The following is a 27,700-nucleotide window of genomic DNA, read 5'->3' as shown; positions in this document are numbered from 1 at the left end:
GGTCAAAATACGGAAGTAGTGTAAATCTGGAAAATTATGACGAAAATCAATTAAACCCAATTAAAATCTAGAATTGTGAATTGACCCAAAAGACCTTTATTTAATTCAAATAAATCATGAAAATACCAACCAAGAGTAATAAATAAGTGTAACAAAATATGAGTTATCAAATTCCCCACACTTATCTTTTTGCACTCCTGGGCAAAAACAAACTAAAATTTAAAGCAAAGACTAAGATCAACCAATCCTTTCTAACAACTATGAAGCATACAGAAAATATACAAAGATCACAAGTCTTCCACAGGTAAATCAATCAGGACAGAAATTCTCTAATCTTGAATCACAAGACCTGCTAACTTCAACTGCAACTGCTAACTGCACAAAAATGGTTCCTCACAAGACGCTCTCAATTTTTCTCTAAAGTGTATCAGTTAATTCAGTATATCACTCAAATCAACTCAAGAAAATCATCCTACAATAGGCTTGCTCAAGTTCTACTTCTCCACTGCTCATAACACATGCATACACAAATCAAGAGGGCTTTATGCAAGGTTGTAATGGGGCTGAGGTAAAGGTATGGATGAATATGGAAGAGAAAGCTAAACACCCCAGAAATTTACACAGAGCAAAAGTTAAGAACTAAACTAAGAACATAAAACAACAATACTGAAAAGATAAACACATTTTTTTTTTTTTGAAGAAGTAAAACCACATAGCAGAAATGAATCAGATGGTCACCCCCCACACTTAAACTTTTGTCCGTCTCGGGCAAATCCCCACACTTAAACACAACATCACAATGAAACCAATGCTCAGTAAAACTCCAGGGTGTGGAATTAATTGGTTTTTCACTTAGGCTTGTAATGCGGCTTAAGAAATAAAAGATAAAAAGGCTCAAAGGGGCTCACCAAGGGATAATAATATAAGGGATGGCTATCTGGCTAAAGTGGGTACAGAAAAGAAAGAATGCCTCAATCATGTTCATGCATGCAAGTGAAAAATGCAGTTTCAGAAAGAACAAGAGCAAGTTCTAGAGGACAACAATAAGAGCAGAAACACACAAGAAAGAAAGCATGGCCAGAAGATATGCCATGTATGCGGGCTCAAAACCTCGCAAAGGTAAACCAAGTCATGCAATCAACAGCACAGAATCAATCAACAGGTAGTTGTAATCCAAGAATCGAGATCAAAGCCTAACAGATTTATGCTATCAAACACTGTGATCTAAGTCTACTCCATGTACCACTCAATAATTACCAGAAAGAAAAGGAAAATCTACCTATGAAAAATCATAAACTAAAAGAAAGAAAGGAAAAGAAAAAGAAAAATGCAAATAACAGAAAGAAAAGAAAAAGAAGGAAGAGAACTCCCTGAACTCCCTAAGGAGAATAAGCAACATCAAGCAGACTCTCAAACTGTTCTGAGCTCTTGCTGGAACCAGTTCATTTTTCGGATTTGCCACTACAGTCACTCCAGACTTCTTGGGAACCACTTGAGACGGGCTGACCCACCAGCTATCTGAAATGGGATAAATGATGTCGGCCTGTATCGGCAATGTTAGAAGTTTTTCCTCCCGCTCAGGTAGAAGGGTCTTGGCCACTATCACAGGTAACTGCTCATTTTCCTCCAGATATGCATACTTCAGATGGTCAGGTAGATCCTTCACTTCCAACTTAAGTGGCTGCTCAGTGGATGGGAGAAGTCTAGTGGGTGCAGGTTCTGCAGAAAACACATTAAGATCTATGCCTGCAATCAAATTCTCAGAAATAGAATCATCAATAATTTCAACAGGCAACTCAGAATTCAACACCAATGCAGAACCACTGTGCAAATCATCATTCAATACATGATTAAAATCAGAACAACACATAGCTATCTCAGCACAAGTAGTACAGTTACTACTATCGGTACAATCACATGACAGAGCAGAATCAAATAATGATGATAATTCTGGATATTCAGCAGTTAAGTCAGTAGAGATATCATCCATCATTTCATCAATTACATCCATACAGAAAATAGAATGCTCTTCCCTAGGAAATTTCATGGCATCAAAAATATTAAAATTAACCATGTTATCACCAAATTCTAAGGAAAGAGTACCAGCATGCACATCTATCTAAGTCCTAGCAGTTTTCATGAAAGGTCTACCAAGTATAATTGTACTACTAGGATTCTCACCCTCCATCCCTAAGACATAGAAATCAGCAGGAAAAATCAGATTGTTCACCCTAACTAATATATCTTCAACTACACCAGAAGGATGAACACTACTCCTGTTGGCTAACTGAACAACAATACCAGTAGCACGCAAGGGACCAAGACCAAGAGACTTATACACAGATTCAGGCATAACATTAATGGATGCTCCTAAGTCTAACATACAATCATGAAAAATAGAATTTCCAATAATGCAAGGGATAGTAAATGTCCCTGGATCTTGGCACTTCTTGGGCATGGGCTGGATGAGTGCTGACACATTCTGGCTGACGCTGACTCGTTCATCTCCTTTCAGCCTCCTCTTGTTGGTGCACAACTCCTTCAGAAACTTAGCATATCTTGGAATTTGCTGAATCGCATCCAAGAGTGGGATATTGACCTCTACTTTTCTGAAGGTGTCAAGAATCTCTTTATCTTGAGCTTTTGCTGCTTGCTTTTTAGACTGAGTGGCTCTTTGAGGAAAAGGTAATGGGATGTGGACATCAGAAGTATCAATATTCTGCTTCCTTGAACCAGTGTCACCTCCTTGAGATGACTCAACAGTAGATTGGTTTGGCTCCTCCAATTGGTTGCCATACCACAGAGAAATGGAAGAAATGGCACTAACATTGCTGGTTCCCTTTGGATTTGGAATTGTTTGGGGTGGAAGAGAACTGCCACTTGCTTGTTGATTCTGACTCATTGATGTTGCAAGTTGGCCAATCTGTGTTTGCAGATTCTGGATGGAAGACTCAGTCTTCTGCTGGAAATCCAGATTGTTAGTTTCCATCTGCTTCACTAAATCCTCCAAAGAAGGGCCATTGCTACTAGCTTGCTGCTGCACTATGGTGGCTGCTGCGGCATTGGCTGCTGAGGGGAAAATTGTTGAAAATTTTGCCTCTGTTGTGGAGGCACAAACTGCTGCCTCTGCTGGAATGGTGCACTTTGTTGATTCTGGCCCCACCTTAAATTTGGATGATTTTTCCAGCCAGGATTATATGTATTGGAGAAGGGATTGTTTTGCTGCTGGTGCTGGTGCTGTGGATTTCCAGGAAAAACTGCAGCAACAGACTGATCAACTTGGGAACCGCTGTCATGTAAGGAAGGACAAGCATCTGTGGGATGAGAAGGATCACAGCAGATGCCACACGGGTTGCTTGTCTGTTGAGCAGAAGGTTGCATTGTCTGTGTCACTACCAACTGCCTCACCATTGATGTCAACTCATCAAGCCTGTTCTCTATTCTCTGGTTATCTGTGCTTGATGCTCCTACTGCTGCCACTATTGGATTTTGCATTGGAGAAGTTTGCACTTGGAACATTGCACTGCTGTTTGCTCTAGTGCCAAATTGTTGAGCATTAGCAGCTATCTCAGCAATCAGCTCCTTGGCCTCATTAGGTGTTTTATTGCTCAGGACTCCTCCACTAGCTGCATCCAGAAGGTTCATATCCATAGGCAGCAGCCCTTCATAGAAGTAAACAAGCAGGAGATTGTCTGGAATTTGATGGTGTGGGCAGCTTGAACAAAGCCTTTTAAACCGCTCCCAATACTCATGCATGTTCTCTCCATTAGCTTGCCTTATGCCACTGATCTCCTTTCTGATTGAGGTGGCCCTGGATGAAGGGAAGAATTTCTCCAGAAACAATCTGGCCATGTCATTCCAGCTTACAATGGAGGAAGGTGGCGGGTAGTACAGCCAGTCCTTAGCTCCACTGTCCAAAGAGAAAGGGAAAGCACCCAACTTGATTTGTCCCTCATCCACCCCTGTTGGCTTCATAGTGCTGCAGACTATATGAAATTCCTTCAGATGTTTGTGGGGATCCTCACCTGCAAGACCATGAAACTTGGGCAGCAAGTGTATTAGTCCAGACTTAAGCTCAAAAGGTACAACAGGATTAGTATAACGAATACACAAGGGCTGCTCATTATCAACATTAGGAGCAGCCAATTGCTTAAGTGTTCTATCACCCATGATTTCAGAATCAAATAAAATACCAAACGAATAAACACTATGTAAAGGACTCGAACAAACAGACTCAACAGACTCAGACTCTAAGGTATGCTCAGGAATAGCTCTACTGTAAGTCAACCTACGAGCTCTACTAGCAGCATGCAATGATCTCTCTATCTCAGGGTCATATGCATATAAATCATCAACACTGGTATTACTCCTAGTCATGCATCATAGGCAAAGCATACAACAGTAAAATCACAAAACGTACGATAGGACACAATTTATTTTTTTTTATTTTTTTTTTGAAAATAGCAAACAGAAGCAAAATAAATCTACTAAAAATACTAAATGACCTAAGAATGCTATGGGACCAACTCTCCTAAACTCTAATTGACCCTACGGACTCAAAAATCAAATAACATATTTTCAAAAAATAAAATAAAATAGTAAAGGAACGAATTAGGCAAAAATAGGGCCTGATTTGTTGGGCAAAGCCCAACAACTTTTGACAGGGATGATCGTCTCCTTCAGCTCACCAATTTTCAGAGCGATCCAAGAAAGTTGAACAAGTTCAGAAATACCCGATACGTCCTGAAACGACAAAGAAACAGCAAAAACGGTTAGTAAACGACAGAATTTTGCTCAGAAGGTCGAATTCCTTTGGGGATAGAACTCCTGGAACCAATCGCTCAAACTGAAGTTTTACCAATTTCCCCAATTTTTTTTTTTCAGAAACGAAAATTAAAGAAAAAGAAGAAGAAGATAAAAAAGATGATCAAGAATCAGAAAACGATTTAGACCGATGCAATTTCCCCGGCAACGGCGCCAAATTTAACACGAGCTGTCGAACTCGCGCAAATTAAAAAGTAATTCTTTAGGGTTCAGAAAATTTTTGTAGTAAAGTGCAAACCCTAAGGCGTCTCTCAAGGAAATTGTTTGGGTAAAAATCGCTTATGATGACAGAAAATAAAAGGGGGTTTGTTTTGATTTCAGTTTGATAATTTAAAAAGGCAGAATGTAAAATTGTATGTAAAATTCGTAATTAAAAATAACCAACCTAAGGTTTGGGTTCCATGGACGTCTTTCCTCGGATAAGAGGATATCAGAATCGTGATTGATTTGTCAATCGAATCAGAATCCTTATTTCCAATTGACAACCCTCTCTAAGAGATCGCTTAGCATTTGATCAAAGACGATGCTTCTACTCATACAATCGCATAGTATCAGCCCGCTTGATTTAAGGTCATAGGGTCAATCAACCTAATCATCAAATCTGATGATTAATCCATTTCCATAATCGCAATCGCAAACCTCAGATTGAATATCCACGATCGCACGATATCAATCTGAGTTGGGAGGGGAAACAAAACTGGTTTGAAATAAACGTAGATCCTCAAGACTAATCCATGGAATCCATTACCCTTAGGTTGATTAAAAGGTTCTTAGCCTCGCATGGCTAAGGTAAACATAATTCAAAAAATAAGAAGAAGAAGAAGAAGAACGCAATTGAATAAAAACTCAAAGAGAACTTCTCTGTTGTAAAAATTGACTCCCAAGGGTTTCCTAGAGTCCCCTTTAAATAGCCGTCACGCAGGACGGCTAGGGTTTCATCGCTTCAGCCCAAACATAAAATAAAAACTGAATAAAATAAAATGAAACAATAAAAGTTGGCTTTGGGCCACTTTAAGTAATTGGGTTTTAATTTAAATTACAAGCCCAATAGTCAAACAAAACTTCAGCAAAACGCGTCCAACTTGTCGTCCGAAATAGACCAGCTTCCAGTCCGAATTGGGCTTCGAGCTCTTCATAAGAATTATAGCTCTTTGTGTTATCTGAAAAACCCAAAAGAACAGAGTCAATCTGACAACTATGGACCGAGATATGGCCAAAATACAGAAGTAACGTAAAGCTGAAAAATTCTGACGAAAATAAATTAAACCCAATCAAAAACTAAAAACCTAAATTAACTCTAACAATCATTATTTTATTCAAATAAATCCTAAAAATAATAATCAAGAGTAACAAATAAGTGTAACAAAATATGTGTTATCAACGGGCACTCGGAGTGAGGAAGCTGAGCCCGCGCGTTATTGGGCCATACCAGATTCTTGGTAGAGTAGGACCTGTTGCCTACCGGCTTGCCTTGCCTCCGAACCTGGCCAACATCCACGACGTATTTCACGTGTCTCAGCTTCGGAGGTGCATAGCAGATCCTTCGCACGTGGTGCAACCGGATGATGTGGAAGTTCGGGAGAACTTAAAGACTCCCGTAGGACCACTAAAGATTCTCGATCGTGGCGAGAAGCAGCTGAGGAGCAAGATTATTCCCGATGGTCAAAGTGCAGTGGACCGGAAGGACTCCTGAGGAGTGTACTTGGGAGCGTGAGGACGAGCTTCTCCGTCAGTACCCCGAGTTTCGACCAGGTATGTTTCTAATTTTGAGGTCAAAATCCTAAAAAGGTGGGGTGAATGTAAGAACCCGCACCGTTAATTAAGGAATTTAATTAATAAATTACGAGAAAATAGGAAATGATTCCATAATTGACCCTAATAATTGTTATGAGGCTTTAATAATTATAGTAAGTGAGTAATAATGCTGAAAGTCGCTTTTCGGGAGAAAAGTGCAGATACCGATTCTGCTAATCGGTATAAATGCGTACCGAAAAAGTATCCCGAAAAATTAAGGTAAGTGCATGATAATTACTAGAATAATATGTAGGACTTGTAAAACGAGTTTCAAGTCCAGATAATGAGAAATGGTGATAAAAACCGGTACTGGCTTGGAAAAGTGCGTACCGGAAAGGTGCTCAGAAAATTATAAGAAAAATATGATAATTCTTGTAAAATTGAGTAGGTTAAGAATCCAAAGTTTGGATTAAAATGCTAAGTGTAGCAATTAAAGTTAATACTGTGTGTTTTCCTTTAAGTGGACTATAAATACAACTTTTGCACACTAACCTAGGCTGATACTCAGCCATTTGAACGTGAAAGTTGGTGCCTAGGAGCTGCTGACTAGCCTCCTTCATGCCTTGTCTTGTTTCCTTGGAAACTCAACCAAGTTGTCACATTTTCCTCTAGTTTCTTCACCAAAACACCTTGGGTGAATGAGAAATACTTGAGTGTGAGTCTTGTGAGCAGAAAAAGTCATCTTTCTGAGTTTATTGTGGGGTTCTGGTTCTGAGTTGGAGAGTTTGGAGGATATTCATCTTGTTCTTAGTGGTTTAGAGCTCCAAATAGCTTCCTTGGTGAGGAAATGACTCGTCTTGTTGGTCCATTTTCGTGTACCTGTAGAAACAGTACTTGGAAGGGTTGTTGGTGAGCTCTTTGGGTCATTCTTGCTGAGTTTAAGCTTGTGGTATGATCTTCAACCTTGAACTTGAGTTTAAGTGTGTAAAAATGGAACCTTGATGCATGTAAAGGTTAAAGGATGATAACTTAACGTTGGGTAATGTCAAACACACCTAGAAATGTATGTTTAGGTGTTTAAAATCGGTAAAAACTCAACTTTGGATGGATATCTTCACGAAATGAATTTTCTGCATTCTGTCGTGAAATATCCGGATATGTGCCCGATGAATATCCGGATATGTGATATCCGGATATGGGTTTTGAGTATCCGGATATGGGATTCTGGATATCCGGATATTGCATATCCGGATATGGTCCCGAGGAATATCCGGATATTCTGGGATTTCGAAGAACAGTAGCTGTGCGGTGAGGACAGTAAGCTATTGGGGGTTTGTGAACCCTAGATTGGTGAAGTTGAACTTCTGTTTTAATTAAACTAAGTCAGAATCAAGTGATTAAGGGCTTATGGCTTGGTGAGAAGCCTTAAGACATAAAGCGTAATGAAAAGGCGTTGTCTTTAATTTGTATGCATGTGGTACATGTTGTTGATGTATTGTTGGTCTATAACAGATTGTGAATCTGCTGTGTTTGGACTTTGAGCTGTGGACTCTTGGCTTTTGGAGTTAGCTTGCAATGTAAGCTTTCGTGTCCTCAGTTTAGCCATGTTGTGGTTCCACTATGTCCCATGGGGGTATGGTTTATGCATGTTGTGTACATGCTTTTGGATATTTGATATGTTGATTGAACTTTACATGTAATGGCATTTTAATATGCATGTGTTGTTTCATCTTGACGGGAAGCCTGAGCGCCATACAAGACGGTGTACCGGGGTGAATGCAAGTGGTACTTGCACGGTGTGTAGGTGATAGACATATACCTGCACTGTCTCTGGCCAGTAGATTAGTATTGACACACATGGCATGATTATCTGCTGCATTGCATTGTTTTAGAAATGATAAATGATAAATTGCTTTTGAACTTATATTGCATATGTAAGTGAGCTTGGGGTGGAAGATCGAGATTTCTAGATTAGAGATCTTACCCCACCTTTGGGGAATGCTTATTTCAAGATCAGGTAGTATGGGTACTGATGCCTCAGGCGGCAGGAGGCCGGAGCTTAGCTGATTATGTTGTTTCTGCTTATTTGTTAGCATGACTGGATATTGATGCTGATTATGTATTATGCCTTTTATCATTATGTTGTTGTTGAGACTGATGTTGGGCATGTTGCCTTCTTTGAGTGAGCATGGGGATTGTCCATGACACTCTCAGTTAGTACTTTTTAGATTGGAGCTGTATAAACTGTTAGATAGTCCGGTCTACATTGTTGTAGTTCCGTGACTAGAGCCACACTTATATTATCTATGTTATGAGGTATTTCAGTTAGCTGTTTTATTGCAATTACATACAAGCGATGTTTTATTAATTGATTATTAAGCAAGTTGGTAATGTTAATGGCATCATAATTGAAAAGAAAAAGTAATTCTGCAATTTTAATTAAGCGCAGCTTAATACGATATTATGATAACATTACCGGATATATATACGGGGTGTTACATGCAACGTCATACAGTTGCGGGATTTGCGCGACCACTAGTTGATGGTATACTCGGATTTGCGACGCGCCCATATCACATAATTCATCTCCTTCTGAAGCACTAGCATCCTCCGCCAGAAGACGTTCTTCCATTGCGATATTTTCATCATCATCGTCGTCGTCTTCGTCATGCATTTTCCAAGTCGGATCATTTTCATCTGCCTCATAAATGTTACCAACTGGAGAAGCATGAGCGGCAGACGTTGATGGAAGACGAGGAGAATTTAAAGCAACTGACCTCACCGATACTAGAACATCCTCCGATGCGGCGATGTTGACATACAACTCCAGAAAATCTTTTCTTGTCTGGTTGAAAAATTCTTCCATTATCATCTCCACGTCTTTATCGTCAACCACTTGCAAATTAATGTATTGTTCAGATTGCCATAACCTTGTCGTGATCTGAGTGATACATTGGTTACCTTGAAGACTTAACTTTTGCCGAATTCTCTGATGCAGTTCGCCAATGGTTGCGTTGCGTTGGATACGTGTCGACCTTTTTTCACCTTCAAACATGACACCTCGTCGACCTTCTACCTTCCTACCATTGTAATATAACACAACACGAACAGAATTAGAATGTGAACTTATTTTTTAATAAAATAAAAGTACTAATTTTAAGATAACAATTGTGTTTGTAAGATGTAAGAATTGATGGTAGAGAAGAGATGTGAAGAATGCATGGAGTGGTAGGGGATTATATAGAATATTTTGACCTATTCACGCTCAAAGGGGGCATCAAGGTCGCATGTGTCACGCCTAAAGTGGGCGTCACATGGGACACCCACTTTGGGCGTGACATTATGCAATATATATGTAATTTTTTTAAAAAGTACAATAAATGCATATTTTTTTTTTATTAAAAAGCATTATATTTGCCTATATCGGACATGTTTCTCCCGAAACTGAACCATCGATTGATCCGGTTCAGTCAGCAAACCGGTTGTGCAATTAACCTGATCTCTGATTCGGATATAACCCATTCCAACTAATATTGAATCTGTATCGCTTTTTCAAATAAACTGATTTTTTAAAATTTTAATAAAATATTTAAAGTTTTGCACTTTATAGGAATGAAAACCATGATGATCGGTGAACCGACTATAACACACGGTCCAACTGGTATTGAATCAGTTTTTGAAATTTTTAATAAAATATTGAAAGTTTTGCACTCTATAGGAATGAAAACAATGATCTATATAGGGATATATTTTTCTTATGTTGTAGGAAAAGAATTACCTCATGTTGTAGAAATAAAGGTATAAGTGGGACCCACGTGTAAGAGGAGAGAGAAAAAACAAGTGGTGGGACCCAACTCCTTTTTGTGTGTGTAGGAGAGATGTTTATCTCATGTAAAATGAGATAAACATAACCCATCTATATATCGGGGCTTGCCGACAACACTTATCACGATGCTACAAGAGCTTTGATATTAAAATACATCTATATATTATATTTAATAAGTTTTTATATAAATCCAATTTAACCGGCAGAACCAGTAACCAATTGGAACTTGCCAGCAACACTTACCATTATGTTACAAAAACTTTGATATTAAAATACATATATTATTATGTTTATACATTATTTAAAGAGAAAAGTGTTTGTCATTTTAAATGACATAAAGTTATGTCATTTTAAGAGAGAGACTCAAAAAATTATTTTTAAAAAAAATTTAAATTAAAAAAAACCACCCATTTTTTCTCCTATGATTTTCATTCCTTGTGTCTATCTCTTTTTTAAAATGACATAACTTATGTCATTTAAAATGACAAACACCAAACCCTTATTTAAATCCAATTTAACCGATTGAACCAGTGCATTACTAGTTGAATTAGTGACTCATTAACTCAGTATCCTGACCAAGTCAACAACCAGTCCAAATTTATTAACATTATTTATAATTATTTTAAATAATATTTTAGCTTTCTTTCCCTCTCAGGTGTCACTATATTATCTTTTTTTTTGTATAACCTGAAGGTATCAACATTCTTCGATCATCTTACTCTCGGAGTACGGCTCTGAAGGCTACCCTTCAGTAGAACAAGGGGAGTGCATTGAGCTTCGCTGCTAGAGAAAGAATGAAACTAATCTCTCATTCAAGGAGATTTCAAGAATTTACTTGAGGCAGAGTTTGAATCCCTGACCCAAGCAAACTCTTAGAATCTCAGTTGCGAACTGAACTATTTTACAGCTTAGGTGTCGCTATATATTTTTGGTCTCGGACTAATTCAACTTTAACATGTGTGGTTCAAATTCATATTCATTGAAATATACCACATACATAAAATAAATACATGATACAATTAGCGCATTCATTGGCATAATTTTTCATTTTAATTTTTCTGATAAAAATTTAATTTAAAAACATTTAAAGTAAATTACTGTTATATATAAAGAGTTAAAAAAAATGTCTAAATATAACAAAAATCAGAAAGTAAAAATTAGTTACAATTTTAATTTTTATGTTTATACTTGGACATTTAATAAGAAATAAAAATGTTTACTATTTTATCATCTATATATTTTCTTAAATTAATAAGTAAGAAAACGATTGTGATTAGTTTTAAAATAATTAAGAAATAAACACCGCAAAAAGAAATAACAGGATAAATAAATAATGGAAAAAATATTTATCCATGTAAAGAATATAATTTTATGTCATTCTAAATAAAATACAATATTTTATTGTAATATTTAAAAAATAAAAATATTCAGACAAATAAAAAATAGCTAATTAAATATTTTAATAAAATACTGTAATTTCATTTAAAAGACAAAAATTATACCATTAAGAATATAAATATTTCCCCCATAAATAATTTTATTGAATGAGTAAAATTTCTGCAAAGAAGGAAGCATTGTTTAATTAATCTTTCAAATTTTCAATGACAAAATCAAAGGACGAGAGCTTTTTTGGTATTACGGATATACCTATATTCAATCCATAGAGGGAAAATTTTTGGCACTTAAATAAAAATACAAATAAAAACTTGGATTTTGTTGAGATATATAGTCTCACATTGGTTGTATGTGCAACTAATGTGGAGTTTATAAGGCCTTGGGCACTCCCACCCGTTGAGCTAGCTTTTGGGGTGGTGTATCTCAAGGTTCTTTACATGGTATCAGAGCCAGGTTGGGCCTGTTGCATTGTCCACTCTTTAAGTCCAATGGGCTCTTGTGTGAGGGGGCGTGTTGAGATATATAGTCTCACATTAGTTGTATGTGCAACTAATGTAGAGTTTATAAAGCCTTAGGCACTCCCACCCTTTGAGCTAGCTTTTAGGGTGGTGTATCCCAAGGTTCTTTACATGGTATCAGAGCCTCGCCGCCTCCCACTTTCTCTTGTGGCGTTTCTTAGCACAGGTAAGCTGGGGCCTGTTGCATTGTCCACTCTTCAAGCCCAATGGGCTCTTGTGTGAGGGGGCGTGTTGAGATATACATTGTTGTATGTGCAACTAATGTGGAGTTTATAAGGCCTTGGGCACTCCCACCCTTTGAACTAGCTTTTGGGGTGGTGTATCTCAAGGTTCTTTACAGATTCAAATGGAAGAAAACTTTTTCCATTTAGAAAAAAGAGTACTGACTTGGGTACTCCAGATGCACTGAAGAAATTTTCATCAAGAGAACTTTTTTGGTACTACTAATTAGGGGTGTTAACGGGCTGAGGTGAGCCGAGCTTTGGTCTTAAAAGGCTAAGTTTGTGTTTAAATGTGTCTGATCAAGTCTGTTACTTATTATAAATATAATTATCGGCCTGTGCCCTGACTTATTTACAAAAAATAAAAGCCTGGTTTAGCCTGTTTAAAAAAATAAGTAAACAAAAATTTCTCCAAACAGAATATACAATCAACAACACTAGTAATTTCATAAATATTCATAGATTCAATGTATATCCAAATAGCATAATATAGAACAAAATCATTAAAAAAGTATATTTAACCAATAAAATGGGATGAAATAGATTGAGGAGAATGATAACGCTATTATAAGTAGTAGAAAAAATATAAAAAAAAAAAATACTAGGTCAACCTGAGAGGCTCTAAGCCCGAGCTTTTGAATTAGAGCCTGAGACCTTTTTATTAAACGAACTTTTATACAAGTTTAAGCCTGGTGCCAACAACCAGTTTTAGACATATAAGCTCAAACCTTCACGAGCCGAGCCAAAGACCCTTGGTTCGTTTAGCACCCCTACTACTAATGTACCTATATCCAATCCAAAAAGGAAAAACTTTTAGGACTGAAATAAAAATACAAATAAAAACCTGGATTCAAATAGAAGAAAACTTTCTCTATTTAAAAAAAGGAATACCGACTTGGATACTCCTTGGTGCGTTGAAGAAATCTCCATCCAGAGAACTCTTTTGGTACTATTGATGTACTTACATACAATCCAAAAGGGAAATTTTTTCAAACTTAAATGAATTTTTTTTCATTAACTCGATTATTTTAGAAAATACAAAAACATTAACTAATTGGGACAAGATATATTTACTATCAAAAAAGTTTACCACATTTACAACTAACTTAATTATCGTTGATTTTCGTCAATCTAACAATTATAACTTATTGAGAATTAATAATTAATTAATAAATACGACCCAATAATTTTCAATAAATTATAACTATTAGATTAACGGAAACCAATGGTAGTTCGATTGGTTGTAAATGTTGTAAACTCTTTTGGTGGTAAGTATATCCTTTCTCAACTAATATTGCCCACGTATAAAATTTCTAACATATTTCGCATAGAATCTTACACAAATTAGTAAAATACCATGTTCCTTCTACTCCTTGAGATATATTCACTGTTTTTCTTCTTTGCATTAAGTGGGACATAACGTCATCTGCTGAGAACTCTGTTAACTGTTAATGTAAACACTATCAATAATATACAGATTCTAAGTATTACTATTTTTTATTTGATATTTATTAGCATTTGATTTTATTTTTTGTTCGAGTAATTGACTAATTGTGCAAAAATAAATTTATTAAGTTATAAATTCAAGATTAATTAATTGAATTTTAGAGGTTCAATTAACAAGGATTGATATTCACTTAATAATAAACTTGAGGAAGTTGAGAATTCAAAATGAGTTATGGCATGAGCTGAAAAAAAAAGTTCAGTTTTTTTGTTAATCTGTACGAAATTGACTTTTGAGTCGTATGTATTAGTGTTATTAAACTTGACCGATCGGCCGGGTCGACCTGGAAATCGATGAACCGGTCATATAATCGGTTCGGTTGATGTAACGAACTGGCCATGCATCAGAACCGATGTGACCTGGTCTGATTCGGCCGGTTTTCATGAAAATCGGTGACCCGGTCGGTTAACCTGTGACTCAGCCCGGTTCCAAAAAAAAATCAAATTATTTATTTTTTCAAAAATAAATAAATCATAATAGACATATTTGAATATTTCTTTCTTATTGACTTACATAAGTTATGTACTTACAACACTAATATTATCTCAATTATGCACTATTCAGAAAATTTTGATTTGATTTATAGTTAGAGATGTCGTTTTCTGAACCTAAAATCACGTATCATGATCGTTATATTTTTGTTTGATCCTTTATTGGATAATAATATGTGATTTATTATTTTTTATATTAAAATATTTGAAAATTTTATCAATTTTTTTAAATATTTGAGTATGCTTATAATTTTTTAATATAAATCATAAAAATACATATAATTACCGAGTCATGCGGTTCAACCAGTGACCCACTGACCCAGTACCTCGACCGGGTCAATGACCGGACCGGTTTTAATAACATTGGTATGTATAACGAGCAATTTATTACATTACCTTTTTTTATTTTTTTATTTCACTTTCTGATATAAAGGATTCCCTCCCCTTTCCTTGCAGTCAGGATTCATAAGCATGTGATTCTGTTTTATAAGAAATGGAATAATTCTTGTGCACAAGTTATCTCTCTCTCTCTCTATATATACGTACTAATTGTGAACACGATGATTAATATTATGTGACACATTGAGTAAATAAAGAAATTAAGTGCGAAACTTAAATCATTAGACACTCTTCACCTAATAAATTAGTATTTTGGGTTGAGCTTTTCTTGTATGATTGAATCGAAATAATTTGGAAATCAAGATGAAAAAACTAAAAAGATTTCACTCTCGTCTTTCTTGATTTGTCCCTCATAGCTATTGCCTCGAAATATCTATGATATTACTGTTGTTTCATTCACTCAGTATATCTATCCAATAAAAAATTGTCATGTTTGTATGGAAAGGAGAAAAAAATATTTTTTTTATCTAAGTGTCACTTGTTAAATGGCAGATATATATATATACTACAGATGTACAGAAGATGATCTCAGTCTTAATGATCCATGCCAAATCTACCGCAGACTCAGAAATTGAAGCATTTATTAGCTTACAAGAGGAAACTTTTATAAATAGCAATTCAACACAGGTTTTGGATAAAATAAACTTGATGCATCGATAGTTATTTTTGACCCCTTTAGCTTGTAACTCCACGTATTTGAAACCCAGTAGGAGTTAAAACCAAGGACCACTCTAAAAGCCACTACAATAAAGATGCATGTTACAGCTGTATTTGGAGCCCTCAAACTTAGCCCAAATGTTTCTCTATGAATTGTTTGATGATCAACATCAACTTGTTCGATGGTTCTGAGTTGGGATCAATAGTAAAGAAACCATGTGGTTGTCCTTCAAATTCAACATACTCTATATCTTTGCCCCAATTCTTAAGCCTCCTTGCATAATCCTCTGCCCTGTCTTTAAGCAAATCAATTCCTCCAACCACCACTAGAATTGGGTCAAGATCAATTGCTTCAAGGCTCTTGCTAACTGGTCCAAATGGATTCACAAGTGGGTGATCAGTAGTGTCCCCAACAGGTATAGAAAGCCTCCAATACCTGCTCAGTGAGATAGAACACATAGTCAGCAATTAACAAATAACAAATAACAAAATAGAAATAGTTAGCAACAAACATATATTATGTGCCTCCAAAACCTTTTAATTCACATATCATATTAATTAACAATTAAGTCATATACCTATCAATAAGTTCTAAATTGAGAAAAGCATCTTTTGGTCCTTCAACTTCTGACTTTGTTTGGATAGTTCCACCAAAGAAAGGTGCCAATAGAACATAACCCCTGACCCGAACTGGTGCCAACTCAGGTGACCCATATCCGAGCCCAGCCGCCAAATTATGAGCTATGTTTCCACCAGCCGAGTCACCCGAAACAAACACCCGGCTGAAATCAGCCACATGGCTCAACCAGGGATCGGGCTCATGGCTCACAGCTTGGGCTTGAAGCCACCTGAGAGCCATAAAACCATCGTCAATTGCAGCCGGGAGGCGGTTCTCTGGAGCCAGCCGATAATCTGGGGCGACAACCACGGCTCGAAGCTCAGAAGCCAGCCGGAAGCAGTAGTTTTGACAGTTAGGCCATGTGCGGGAGCCGATGCAGAAGCCGCCGCCATGGATATAGAAGAAAACGGGAAGCTTGGAGCCAGATGAATCGGCTGGCTTATAGAGCCGAAGCTGAAGATCATGGGCAGAGTCAAAAACGACATCTTTCCACAAAACGGTGCCGTCGTCTTCAACCGGGACGTTGAAGCCTGGCTTTGAAGAGCGTACAATGGAGCCATCACTATACACATGAAGGACACCACGACACTCATCAACTACAGTGGGATTAGAATCCAAAGTTGTGGACATTTTTTTTTTTTTTGGTTTCCTCTTTCAGTATATCGAAATCAGAGTGTTATTTGTGAGGGAAAGTTGGAAATATAAAGGGTAAATAAAAGGAGAAAAAAAATGAGTTATTGATGGATGATGAGTAATGCATTATTATCGTTAACGAATTGTTATGAGAATGGCATTTTCTGTTTGTGCTTGCTTGCTTTACTACGTGTTTTCTATGTAAGACAAACATGGCAAAGGTAAGCGTGCTGTGAGCGTCATCATGATTCATGAAATCACTATAAGCTGTTTTGTGTGGCTCTTAATTGTGACGTTTTCTAGTTGGACACAATCATCCATGATGGTTTTCTTCTTCTTTTGTTGAATAAACTGATTAATGTATGTTACGGGAGAGCCCATATTGTAGAAAGCTCAAGAAAGGGCAACCGAAAGAGGTAACTAGGAAATAATTTTTGAATGGATCTAACGTTGGGTCCTCATAAAAGTTCCAGAATTTTATTATCTACGGCTAAATTTTATAAATAAGACGATAAGTATGACACTTATACTCTTTCGTATATGTGTGCACACATCATCTTCTTTGACTAAGCTATTATTTTGTGTATAGTGATTTGTTAGCTGGAAAGTATCTCTTTCATAGATATCTTAGAGAGTCCAAAAATTCAAGATTAATTCACTAGTTTCTGACTAGACATCTTTGTTTCTAAAATAAAACAATGTACTTTTATATCAATTTTTGTATCAATAACTTGTGATAATATATATATATATATATATATATATATATATATGGTAATGAAGTTTCCTATGCTGCATAAGAGGAGCGCAAATTCCTACTCACCCATCAATCCACGTATTTCTACTTTTTTAGTTTGTTTTTTTCTCTCTCATAATGAGTCTCACTTTGGATGAGTGTGCACAAGAAAATTTTTTGATTCCTATATCATGAGAAACATAAAGCCCTATATATATATATATATATATATATATATATGAGTCTTTATTTTGTCATGTTACACGATGGAAATTCCTATCATGCAACACTAAAAGACAAAAAAAATAATAATAAAAAAATAGGATAAGACATTTTGTTCAATGATTTTGTTTTGTCTTATTTTAACATAATCAAATTATTTTTCCTACAACATAACTCTTATTTATCCCTATATATATATATATATATATATATATATATATATATATATATATATATATATATATAGGAATTTGCATTTATCATTTAACATGACACAAAAAAGTTTCCTACACACACAACATTTTGTGGGGCCCACACTTTTTGAAACAAAAGAAAAACTACAACACGCAAAATGAATTTCTATAACATTACACAATCACTTTTCCTACAACATAACTCTTATAAAACCCATATATTTATATATATATATATATATATATATATATATATATATATATATATATATATAGTCAGATCATTTTACACCAGTGTAAGTTACACTCTCAATCTTGACCATTGATCTCACTTATATCTAAGGGCTCTAATTTTTTAGTAATGTGAGCCATTGGATACAAGTGAATCAATGCTCAAGATTGAGTATAAGACTTCTAACTCTTATATTGGTGTAAGAATATCTTGTCCCATATATATATATATATATATATATATATATATATATATATATATATATATATAGAGAGAGAGAGAGAGAGAGAGAGAGGAAAGTGTGTGTCATTTTAAGGATGTAAAGTTGTGTTATTTTAAGTTAGAGAAAGAGATAAATCATGGAAAAGAGAGAGTGGACAAAAAAAAATAAAGATGTAGATCTCACCTCTTTGTGAGTGTGAAATGACATGTCATTTAAAAGAAAAAACATTTTTTCATATATGGAAAAGTATTTCTCCAATTACTAGTTACTGGATATAAAGTTATCTTCAGTTAGCCCAAAATGATATCGTTTTGGGTTACACAATAAATTAGAATTACAAAAATACTTTAATTTTTGTCACAAAATAACGTCATTTTGAACTTATAAAAAATAATTTACCTTAATTGATTGAAAAATTGTTTTATCAATCTATATATATATATATATATAAACAAACTTGAATTTGATTATTAACTATGGGTTACAAAAGTATGAGAAAAAAAAGTTATATCCCAAACGACAAAAAACACCGAAACAAACCCATATATAAAACAAGTGAGACGTCCATTTTCGCAAAATTATAAAATACATATTAAAGAAAATAACAGGTTGAATTTAATGTAATTATGGAAAGACGTACGAAGGAACAAAGTAAGCACGCTCGTTTTGACGAGATATTTTGTTTGATAGCAAGGTGAAGTCGTTATAGTCAACAATACCCTTTATTATTATTATCTTATTAGGATTCGTAAAGCTTTTAATACTCTAGAAGGGTGTTTTGGTGAATTCAAACTTCTCGTTGCTATATTCCTTGCCAACAACTTAAAGATATGCCAAAGTCACAAATTATAAATACCAAAAATTAAAATAATTGTGACTAAATGATTAGTGCCACCGACAATTTTCTAAGAGGAACAATGAAATGCACACAGAGCAAGGGAAAGGATCAAAGGAAGCAAAACAGGGGATTAAAGTCATTGCCCCAGAAGTGCCTCTTTCCTACCTAACTGTTGAGGGATACATAAAACCAAACTCATTTAATATTGTGACCAAAGTCATTGTTAATTATGTAATAATGGATTCTACTACCACACCCCTACCGAATACTGATTATAGAATTACGTTCCTAATCACTTCCCCTTGTCCTTTTATGTGCCATTTCTACATTCATTTCATTTTTATATGACTTTATTTAGCGCAAGCTATTTTGTGCCATGGCCATTTTTCACACTCTTTTTTCTTCATTGCATATGCGTACAATTATCTTTGTTATGTTTTACTCGTACTTCGGAATCATGGTTGATTTAAATGCTACTGACATTTAAGTTTATAAACCTTAGTTAAACAATGCCACGAAAAAAAAAAAACACATTATTATAATTAATGTTTAACTTGAAATAATATATAATTATTAGTTGGGAAAAATGAAAAGAAACGTAACCCATTGAGAATTGGCATTGTTTGAAAGGATATCATGTTGTAACTTTCAGTTAGTAGAGAAATTAAACTTGACAACTAAAACCATGCAAATTATATATGCAATGGGGTTAACATTCATAGTAATCAATAAACCAAGGATTTCTTTCCCCATCAATCAAAGATTATTACCTCTTTTCAACTTTCACATTTATTATGAAACGATGAAGGTAAAGACGAAGCAAAGAAAGCTCAAGAGACAGGCTAACAGCCCTCCCGGTGGGGGATAGGTCGCTCTCCATACGTAGGACACTTGTGTTTGCTATATCACTATAGGAAAAAAGAAAAGAAGGTATGTAATTAAGTATCCCTTATTTTACTTCCAAACTTCTCCAGTAAATCTCTAACTTTCCTTCTAAATACATTTATCCAAAGCTTTCATTATTATTTGTGGCTTTTTGTTATTTTTTCTCCCGTCCAATTCACCTCTACCAAACTAAGAGATGAACTTATATATATACAAATTTTGCCGTTCTTACCATACTATAAGCTCTTTCTAGAACGTTTGTATTCTTAATTCTACATGTTTTTTTTTTGGAGTGTTGCTTTTTGGTTCCTTGTTATGTTACATACAGAGTTTCTGGAGGACAGAAACAGCTCAGCTAATGCCCCAATACAATAAGCAAACGAGGGAACCCAAGGCTAAGTGGGCACCACCACTCTTTATTCATAACTCTAATAGTATCTCGTTTATTTGCTTCGGTGCATTAAACTATTCCATGGTCTGGACCTGATCACTGATTCATATTAAATGCACACAATCATTCAACATTCACAAAATACTTATTATACAACTTATTCTCAGCGTGCGAATTATGAAGGAGCACATCCGATGCTCGTTTTTTTTAACATGTCAATTAGAAAATGAAACTCACACTAGAAAAGTAAATACTTAAGTGTCAAATGATTCAAAATCATACCAAAACTAGCCACTTAAACAAGAATGCTCATAACCCAAATAGAGAAGGTGGAAAGAAAATGCACGCGAACAGAATAAAAAAAAATAGAGAGGAGAAAGACAAAAGAATAGAAAGACCCCATTACAATTAGTAGCTAATTAATGAAAGTATGTTTATATTATCCTCCTGTATCCGATCTCACACCATTTCATCTTCCTGTCCATTCATATCCTGCCACGTGGCAAGGCCAACAGTTTTTTTTCAAAGCAACCGACACTCGTTGATTTACCCACCACAACAACCAGAAAAATAAAAGCAGAAGTAGTATTCGCCACTAAAAACTCTACTTCCTAACTATTTATCAATTAACAACAACACTGATAACGTAACAACAAATCTTGGTATTTAGTATTTTACCTTACCAAACCAAAACAGAACAACATCCAAACTCACATAAACAAAAGCAAATACATGTTCCCGGTGTACACAGAAACATAACACCAAACACAACATAGGTAGCGTTTTTTTCACTCTCTGTGTGTCTGAATCTGGTGTTGTCTGAACCCTCAAATCGCCATGGATTGGGGCATCTATGGCGTCACCAAGCTCCGCATATTCTGCACTATCCTCGTTCTCCTCTTTCCAACCATCACATTCTCCCTCTCATCTTCATCATCAACAACAATGGGTCAGGGTCAAATAAACTCAAACTCAATCCTCGTGGCTCTTCTTGACTCACATTACACAGAACTAGCAGAGTTAGTTGAAAAAGCCATGCTTTTGCAGAAACTAGAAGACACGGTGGGAAAACACAACATCACAATCTTCGCACCAAAAAACGAAGCTCTTGAAAGAGATCTCGACCCTGATTTCAAACGCTTCCTTCTCGAACCACGAAACCTCAAGTCCCTTCAAACACTTCTCATGTCCCACATCATCCCGACCCGAATAACCGGATCCATTAACCCGATAAATCTTACCGGGTCGACCCGACACCAAACCCTCTCCCCTCAGCACCACCTCCTCCTCCAACACAACGTCACCACTCGCCACTTCACCATCGACGGCGCCCGGATAATCCACCCGGATGTCATAACCCGACCCGACGGAGTCATCCACGGAATCGAGCGCCTCCTCGTGCCGCGTTCCGTCCAGGACGAGTTCAACCGCCGCCGGAGCCTCCGCTCAATCTCCGCCGTGAAACCCGAGGGTGCACCGGAGGTGGACCCGAGAACCCACCGGCTGAAGAAGCTATCCCCGCCGCAGAAACCGGGTTCACCGCCGGCGCTTCCAATCTACGACGCAATGGCTCCTGGTCCCTCGCTAGCTCCGGCGCCGGCGCCGGGACCGGGAGGGCCGCACCACCACTTCAACGGCGAGGCGCAGGTGAAGGACTTCATCCAAACATTACTCCACTACGGCGGTTACAACGAGATGGCGGATATTCTGGTGAACCTGACGTCGCTCGCGACGGAGATGGGTCGTTTAGTGTCGGAGGGTTACGTTTTGACGGTGCTGGCTCCGAACGACGAAGCCATGGCTAAGTTAACGACGGACCAGTTAAGTGAACCGGGTGCGCCGGAGCAGATCATGTACTACCATCTCATACCAGAGTACCAAACCGAAGAGAGCATGTACAATGCGGTTCGGAGATTCGGTAAGGTTCGGTACGATACGCTTCGGTTACCTCATAAGGTAGTTGCTCAGGAGGCTGATGGGTCGGTTAAGTTCGGGAACGGTGACGGGTCGGCTTATTTGTTCGACCCGGATATTTACACCGATGGTCGAATCTCCGTGCAAGGGATTGATGGGGTGTTGTTTCCCCTTGAAGAAGAAGAGGAGGAGGTTAAGCCTGCGGTGACCCGTACCCGCACGGGTCAACCCGCTAAACCTGTTGTCATGCATAGAAGAGGTGCGTTGCTTTCTCTTTACTTTTAATATTTCACTTTTACTTTTCTTTTCTTTTCTTTTTTGTTACTTGTTTGGGTGGTTTTTAAGTTATGATAGAAAAAGATTGTTCTTTTTTTCTTTTTTCTCTTTGGTCTTTGCGTTTACTTTAAGTGGCGTTTTATTCTATGGTTGGATTTCTTATGGTATTGGTTAAGTTTGTGAATTTTGGGGCTTACATGTTTGTTTTCATGCTAATGATTTGGACCATGTGAGTTTTTTCTTTGCGTTTTTTTAAGTGGGGTTTTATTCTGTGGATGGATGGACTTCTTCTGGTTATGGTCAAGTTTGTCAAAAAAAGAAAATTTCGTGCTATGGATTTTGACAAGCAAGTTTATTTTGGTTCTTGTAGCGTTGTAGTTGGAGGTTGAAATTGTTATGAGAAGAGTGAAAAGTATTTAATGTGACTGCTTCTTAGGGGAAAAACTAACAAAAAGAAGTGTTAATAGTGAGTAAGAGCTATATTAAGGTAATTTCTTCAATCGGGCGTTTGGAATATGTGAGAATTTATACAGTAGTAAAAGAGGACTTAAGTTGAATTACCAAAAAAAAAGAAAAAAAAGAGGACTTAAGTTGTTGAGTGAAGGATTTGCCATTTTGCTTGTTTTGATTTGCGGTTGTTACTTGTTAGGTTAGATCATTACAAAATACATCGTATACAAAAGAAAAGAAAAAGAAAAATGACCATTAGGAAATACTTAAGAGTTGTTGATGTGGAAAATAGAATTCTTGAGTTTTAAGGTACTTGTCAAAACTTTAAAAAGTGAAGGTCTTATTAAGACATTTTTTTTTAACAAAATATAAGGAATACTTTTCCTCCTTCCGGAATCCTTTTAAATCAAATGTGTCGTCAAGAAAATTTCAGGTGATCATTGTTCTAAGGTAAACTATTTTAAACTTTAGGCATGTTGAACTAAATGTCAAAATTCAAGAATTCAAATTAATTTAACATGGTTTATAGTTTGTCAAATTTTATCTGCCTAGCTCTGTCTATTAAGAATTATTAAACAAGAAAGTGCGACATCACTGTAGTATTTATGGTTTTTCTTTCACAGAGTAATAGTTTTTTCGTAGTTTTTTGAGTAGGTAGCAGTGGCATAACATTTTTCGCCTTCAGAGTTTCTATGTATCAACTTAGATCCTTTAATAAGTTATTTGTTAGGTAGCTTCTGAAAGGTGGAAAGAAACTTTTTGAAAAGAAGTAGGGAATTTTCTAAATCTTATTTGATGAGAGCTTTGTGTAGAACGGCTACAAATTTTAGCTGGTGCTGATACCTGATAATGAGATTTTATTGTCCTATGTTTGCATTTTTTTCTCATCACTGGTAACAATTATCTTGCATTTAGTATAGCAATCATATTTGCATGATCTATCTTCTACTAGTTGTGACTTTTTGCTTGGTAAAAGGTTCACCATAGAAAATGGTGAGTACTTTAGTAATTCGTACTTTGTGCAGACTTGCACAAAGAATATGGCAAATAATGCAATGTGATGACATCTGTTTTTTTTTTTTTTTCCTAATAAAAGAAAGAGAGAGATAAGAGGAAAGTGATGAATGATATAATAGAATGAATCTTATGTTAGTTTCGATGTTTGTGAGCTCAACCTTGGTTATGTCCAACTCCAACCTTGGAATATCAAAGAATATGATTGTCTTGTTAAATGAATTTTTCACGTTTTGTTTCTTTGATATCTCTTTCCACATGCTAATCTATGTAAAGAAGTAGTTTATCTAAGGTTTGATTTTTTATTTTTTTATTTGAGTGATACTTATAACTGATTAAATAAATCATTTTACATAGTTTCTGTTTAAGCTCAAGTTTGAATGGATTGGCAGGAAAATTGCTTGAAGCAGCATGCTGGATGCTTGGAACCTTTGGACAGCATTCTAGAGTCACCTCTTGTCAATAAAGATCCCTCATTTGGATGCTAGCAACACTCATAATAAAAAAAAAGTGAGATTATACCTTACTATCTAATGCTTCCTGATAGCTAGCTAATTAATGGGATCTTGTTAACTTGGGTAAATGATGAAATATAAAGAATATTTTCCTTGCTCATGCATGACCACTTTCATCTGTTTCTCTTGATCTTCTCACATAGTCACATTTATGTTTAATCTTACTGATAATGCACCCTAGTTGGTGAAATTAGATGCTCAAAGCACAAATTCATCTCAAGTACAAAACCTGTTCACATTTCTGTGGGTTTGGTGATTGGTTCAAACACACAATTCAGCCATCAGGCCTTTGACCTGGTGGTGGTCAGCCACTTGGTATCAAGTTGGTGTTCTCCCTCCTCCATGTGAGTTCCAATCTCAAATACCAAAAAATTATTTAAAAAATCTAAGGTAACCTTTAATAAAATAAAAAATTGGTGTATGAAGCTTCTTGTTATTACTATCCTAATATTCTCATTTTGGTTGGGGGTTGTTGGGGTTAATACATTTTATGACCATATTATTTTCGTAATTGCCATTAAGTTGACTTCTTAGCTTTCTTGATTTCCTTTGACATTGTTTATTTACATACTGATTGTGCATGCCTCGATGCAGATGCACAGGAAATTCCAAAGATGTAAAAAGTCAACGGAATATGAAGGCAATGGTTAATAGCAGCTACTATATGGGTTTGGTTTTCCCACGTTTCTGTTGTGCTCTTTTTTTTTTTTCTCCCTCTTGATTTTCTTTTTGTGGATTTGGGTCCTAAGACGACAGAACAAAAGCTTCGTGACTGTCCTCTTAATACAATATATAGGGCATATATCAAATATGTAATTTAGATTCAATTAGTAGTACTGCTGCTACAATTCGTTAGGATGGTGTCTTGGTGGGATGAAAAGGTTTCTGTGTAATAAAGGCAGGGAATCTGTGCCTGATTCAGTAAGTAATTTTTCTGCGAGAAATGGAAATGGAAATGGAAATACAGTAATAAAATGATTCTTTACTGTAATATGACATTTTTATGGCATCCCTTCACCCTCCCTATGTCTATTTACTGTAATGATGGTATTATATTGATGAAATAGGTGTTTAAGAACATTTTTTGAGAGAGAGTGGCTCAGGTGACAGCTAAAATGTGTCTAATTTTTCTATTAGCCACCTCATTTTGTGGTGGGTTAATAACACAAGAAGACTTAACAGATAACTCCCTTTACTTAAAAGAATGGCGAAGAAGTTTCATTTTGCTGTTTGATCATTTGGAAAAAAAAAATTACAATAAAGCTGACTTGAAATTTTTGTTTCATGAGAAATACCCTTTTGCCCTAGCAAGTCCAATCCTCTTCCCCATTTACTGATTTTGAAATTCATGAAGTGTAGAAGAAAAGGTCGTATTGCAGTTCCAATTCTTTTGTAAGTTTAGCGACTGATCACATTCATATACCTTCGGCACATGTTGCACATTCTTTAGGACTAAATGCTGATTAATTAAAGGGTAATATTACTCTCATGTAACATGAGAGTAGTTCTCTCATGTTACAGAGAGAATCCAAGTAGGGCCCACTTTTTAAAAGCAAAAAAGAAAAAGAAAAAAGAAGGGGCACGATTTTCGAAGTGAGAGAAAATGAGATAACTACCTCATGTAAAATGAGAGTAGTATTTCCCTTAATTAAAATATCTGCTTTTCAAGCAATAGTAACATGAGATCCATCAGCAGTAGTAAATCTATTTGTGCAAGGACAGGGTTAATAGGACACAAATCAACTAGATGATTGTGTCCTGAGGTGGGTAACTCCAAAATCTACAATCCATGCTCAATGTTTCATGTTCAAGGGAGGTTTAAACACTTGGTGCATGGGATTTGGAGTCCCATTACCTGAGAGTGTCAAGGATGAACTACCTGTTTCAGTGTGGATTTTGCAGTGTCCTTAGAAACTGTCTCGGTTTTTAAATTTCGTCCTTGTTGAACTCCATAGGGTCTTTAAAAGGATTGTCTCCATGTATTGCTCCTTCCTTTATTTTGTAGCAAAAATCTTCATCTTAGTTACATAAATTTGGGCAGAATCTTCCACCTTAGAAAAATCCTGCCTACAATAATCCCAAATTTCCTTAACAGTTTTCAGACTAATACACGAGTCAGTTAACTCCAGCACCATTGAATTCCACAGCCATGTCATTACTACTGCATCAGTGCATCTTTTTCATCCCAAGCAGCGAATTTTGGATCCTTGGAATTTGGGCCTTTTTCACGAAGTGGTTCAATTAGAAGTGGTTCAATTAGTCCTTCCCTTTTATATAGTTTTGGACATATTAGGACCACTTGAGATAATTTTTTCCATTAGGCACAAGTTTGCTGAACATTCTGCAGTTCAACAACGCCAATATTCTGAGTTAGGGAAGTGGTTGCAGAGGTATTGGTGGATTTGGTACTCTAGGACATGTTTGGGTTTAGTTTTTCGATTTCAGACAAGATTAAAATATTGTAAACAGGCCAATTGGAGCTCTTGGGTGCTAGGTACGTATCGAAAATTCATGGAACAGAAGATGCTATCTAAACAAACTACAATTGTACACGATATTTATAGTTCTAACAAAAACATCATACTAGAACTAAATTGAATGTTTCTGTTAAGTGTAAATTAGGGTTATTCTGTTGGTAGAATTATTATTTTCTCTATATTTTTTTAATCTGATTTGGAGTGTGTTATAAATAGCCACTAGATAAACATCATAAATAACCACTAGAAAAACAATAATGAACATGATTCAAACCTGTGCACATGGACTTTATAATCTTCCACTACGTCTACTTGAATGAAGAAGCAGAAAATAAGTGGTAAGTGTGGCAAGCTATCATATTGATCTCTCTAACAAGCTCAATAACAGCACAAAACACGAGGAGAAAAAATAAGTTACACATTGCTTATAAGTAGCTTAGGTAAAATCGAGGAAGAATTTGAGATAGGACCTTGAAACAGATCAACCTATAAAGATTAAGACATGGTTAAGA

The 27,700-nt window shown here is 36.1% G+C and overlaps 2 protein-coding genes across 2 annotated transcripts; one reads left to right on the top strand and one right to left on the bottom strand.

Moving 5' to 3' along the window:
* Positions 1–15,454: 15,454 nt before the first annotated feature.
* Positions 15,455–16,959, bottom strand: LOC133314921 (carboxylesterase 15-like). Its single transcript, XM_061516470.1, has 2 exons — positions 16,148–16,959; positions 15,455–16,005 (listed from the first exon to the last, which is right to left on the bottom strand). Exons 1-2 carry the CDS (start codon positions 16,816–16,818, stop codon positions 15,699–15,701), a joined length of 978 nt encoding a protein of 325 aa, XP_061372454.1. The 5' UTR covers positions 16,819–16,959; the 3' UTR covers positions 15,455–15,698.
* Positions 16,960–21,277: 4,318 nt separating this feature from the next.
* LOC133314899 (fasciclin-like arabinogalactan protein 15) lies at positions 21,278–25,502 on the top strand. Its single transcript, XM_061516431.1, has 3 exons — positions 21,278–22,715; positions 24,589–24,706; positions 25,306–25,502. The coding sequence occupies exons 1-2, from the start codon at positions 21,380–21,382 to the stop codon at positions 24,660–24,662; spliced, it is 1,410 nt and encodes a 469-aa protein (XP_061372415.1). The 5' UTR covers positions 21,278–21,379; the 3' UTR covers positions 24,663–24,706; positions 25,306–25,502.
* The last annotated feature ends 2,198 nt before the right edge of the window (positions 25,503–27,700 follow it).

The sequence above is a fragment of the Gastrolobium bilobum genome, unplaced genomic scaffold (genome assembly GCF_033153095.1).
Source record: "Gastrolobium bilobum isolate Gb01-03AN ecotype WA unplaced genomic scaffold, APGP_CSIRO_Gbil_v1 utg30358, whole genome shotgun sequence".
Lineage (NCBI taxonomy): Eukaryota > Viridiplantae > Streptophyta > Magnoliopsida > Fabales > Fabaceae > Gastrolobium > Gastrolobium bilobum.
The sequence above is the reverse complement of the archived record's forward strand: the minus strand, read 5'-3'. Positions and strand labels throughout refer to the sequence as shown.

Excerpts from the sequence above, each read along its gene's own strand:
- LOC133314921 (XM_061516470.1), bottom strand. The coding sequence starts at position 16,818 with ATGTCCACAACTTTGGATTCTAATCCCACTGTAGTTGATGAGTGTCGT. Across the intron at positions 16,006-16,147 it reads AATTTAGAACTTATTGATAG|GTATTGGAGGCTTTCTATAC; the intron begins GTATATGACTTA and ends CTCACTGAGCAG.
- LOC133314899 (XM_061516431.1), top strand. The coding sequence starts at position 21,380 with ATGGATTGGGGCATCTATGGCGTCACCAAGCTCCGCATATTCTGCACT. Across the intron at positions 22,716-24,588 it reads TGTTGTCATGCATAGAAGAG|GAAAATTGCTTGAAGCAGCA; the intron begins GTGCGTTGCTTT and ends ATGGATTGGCAG.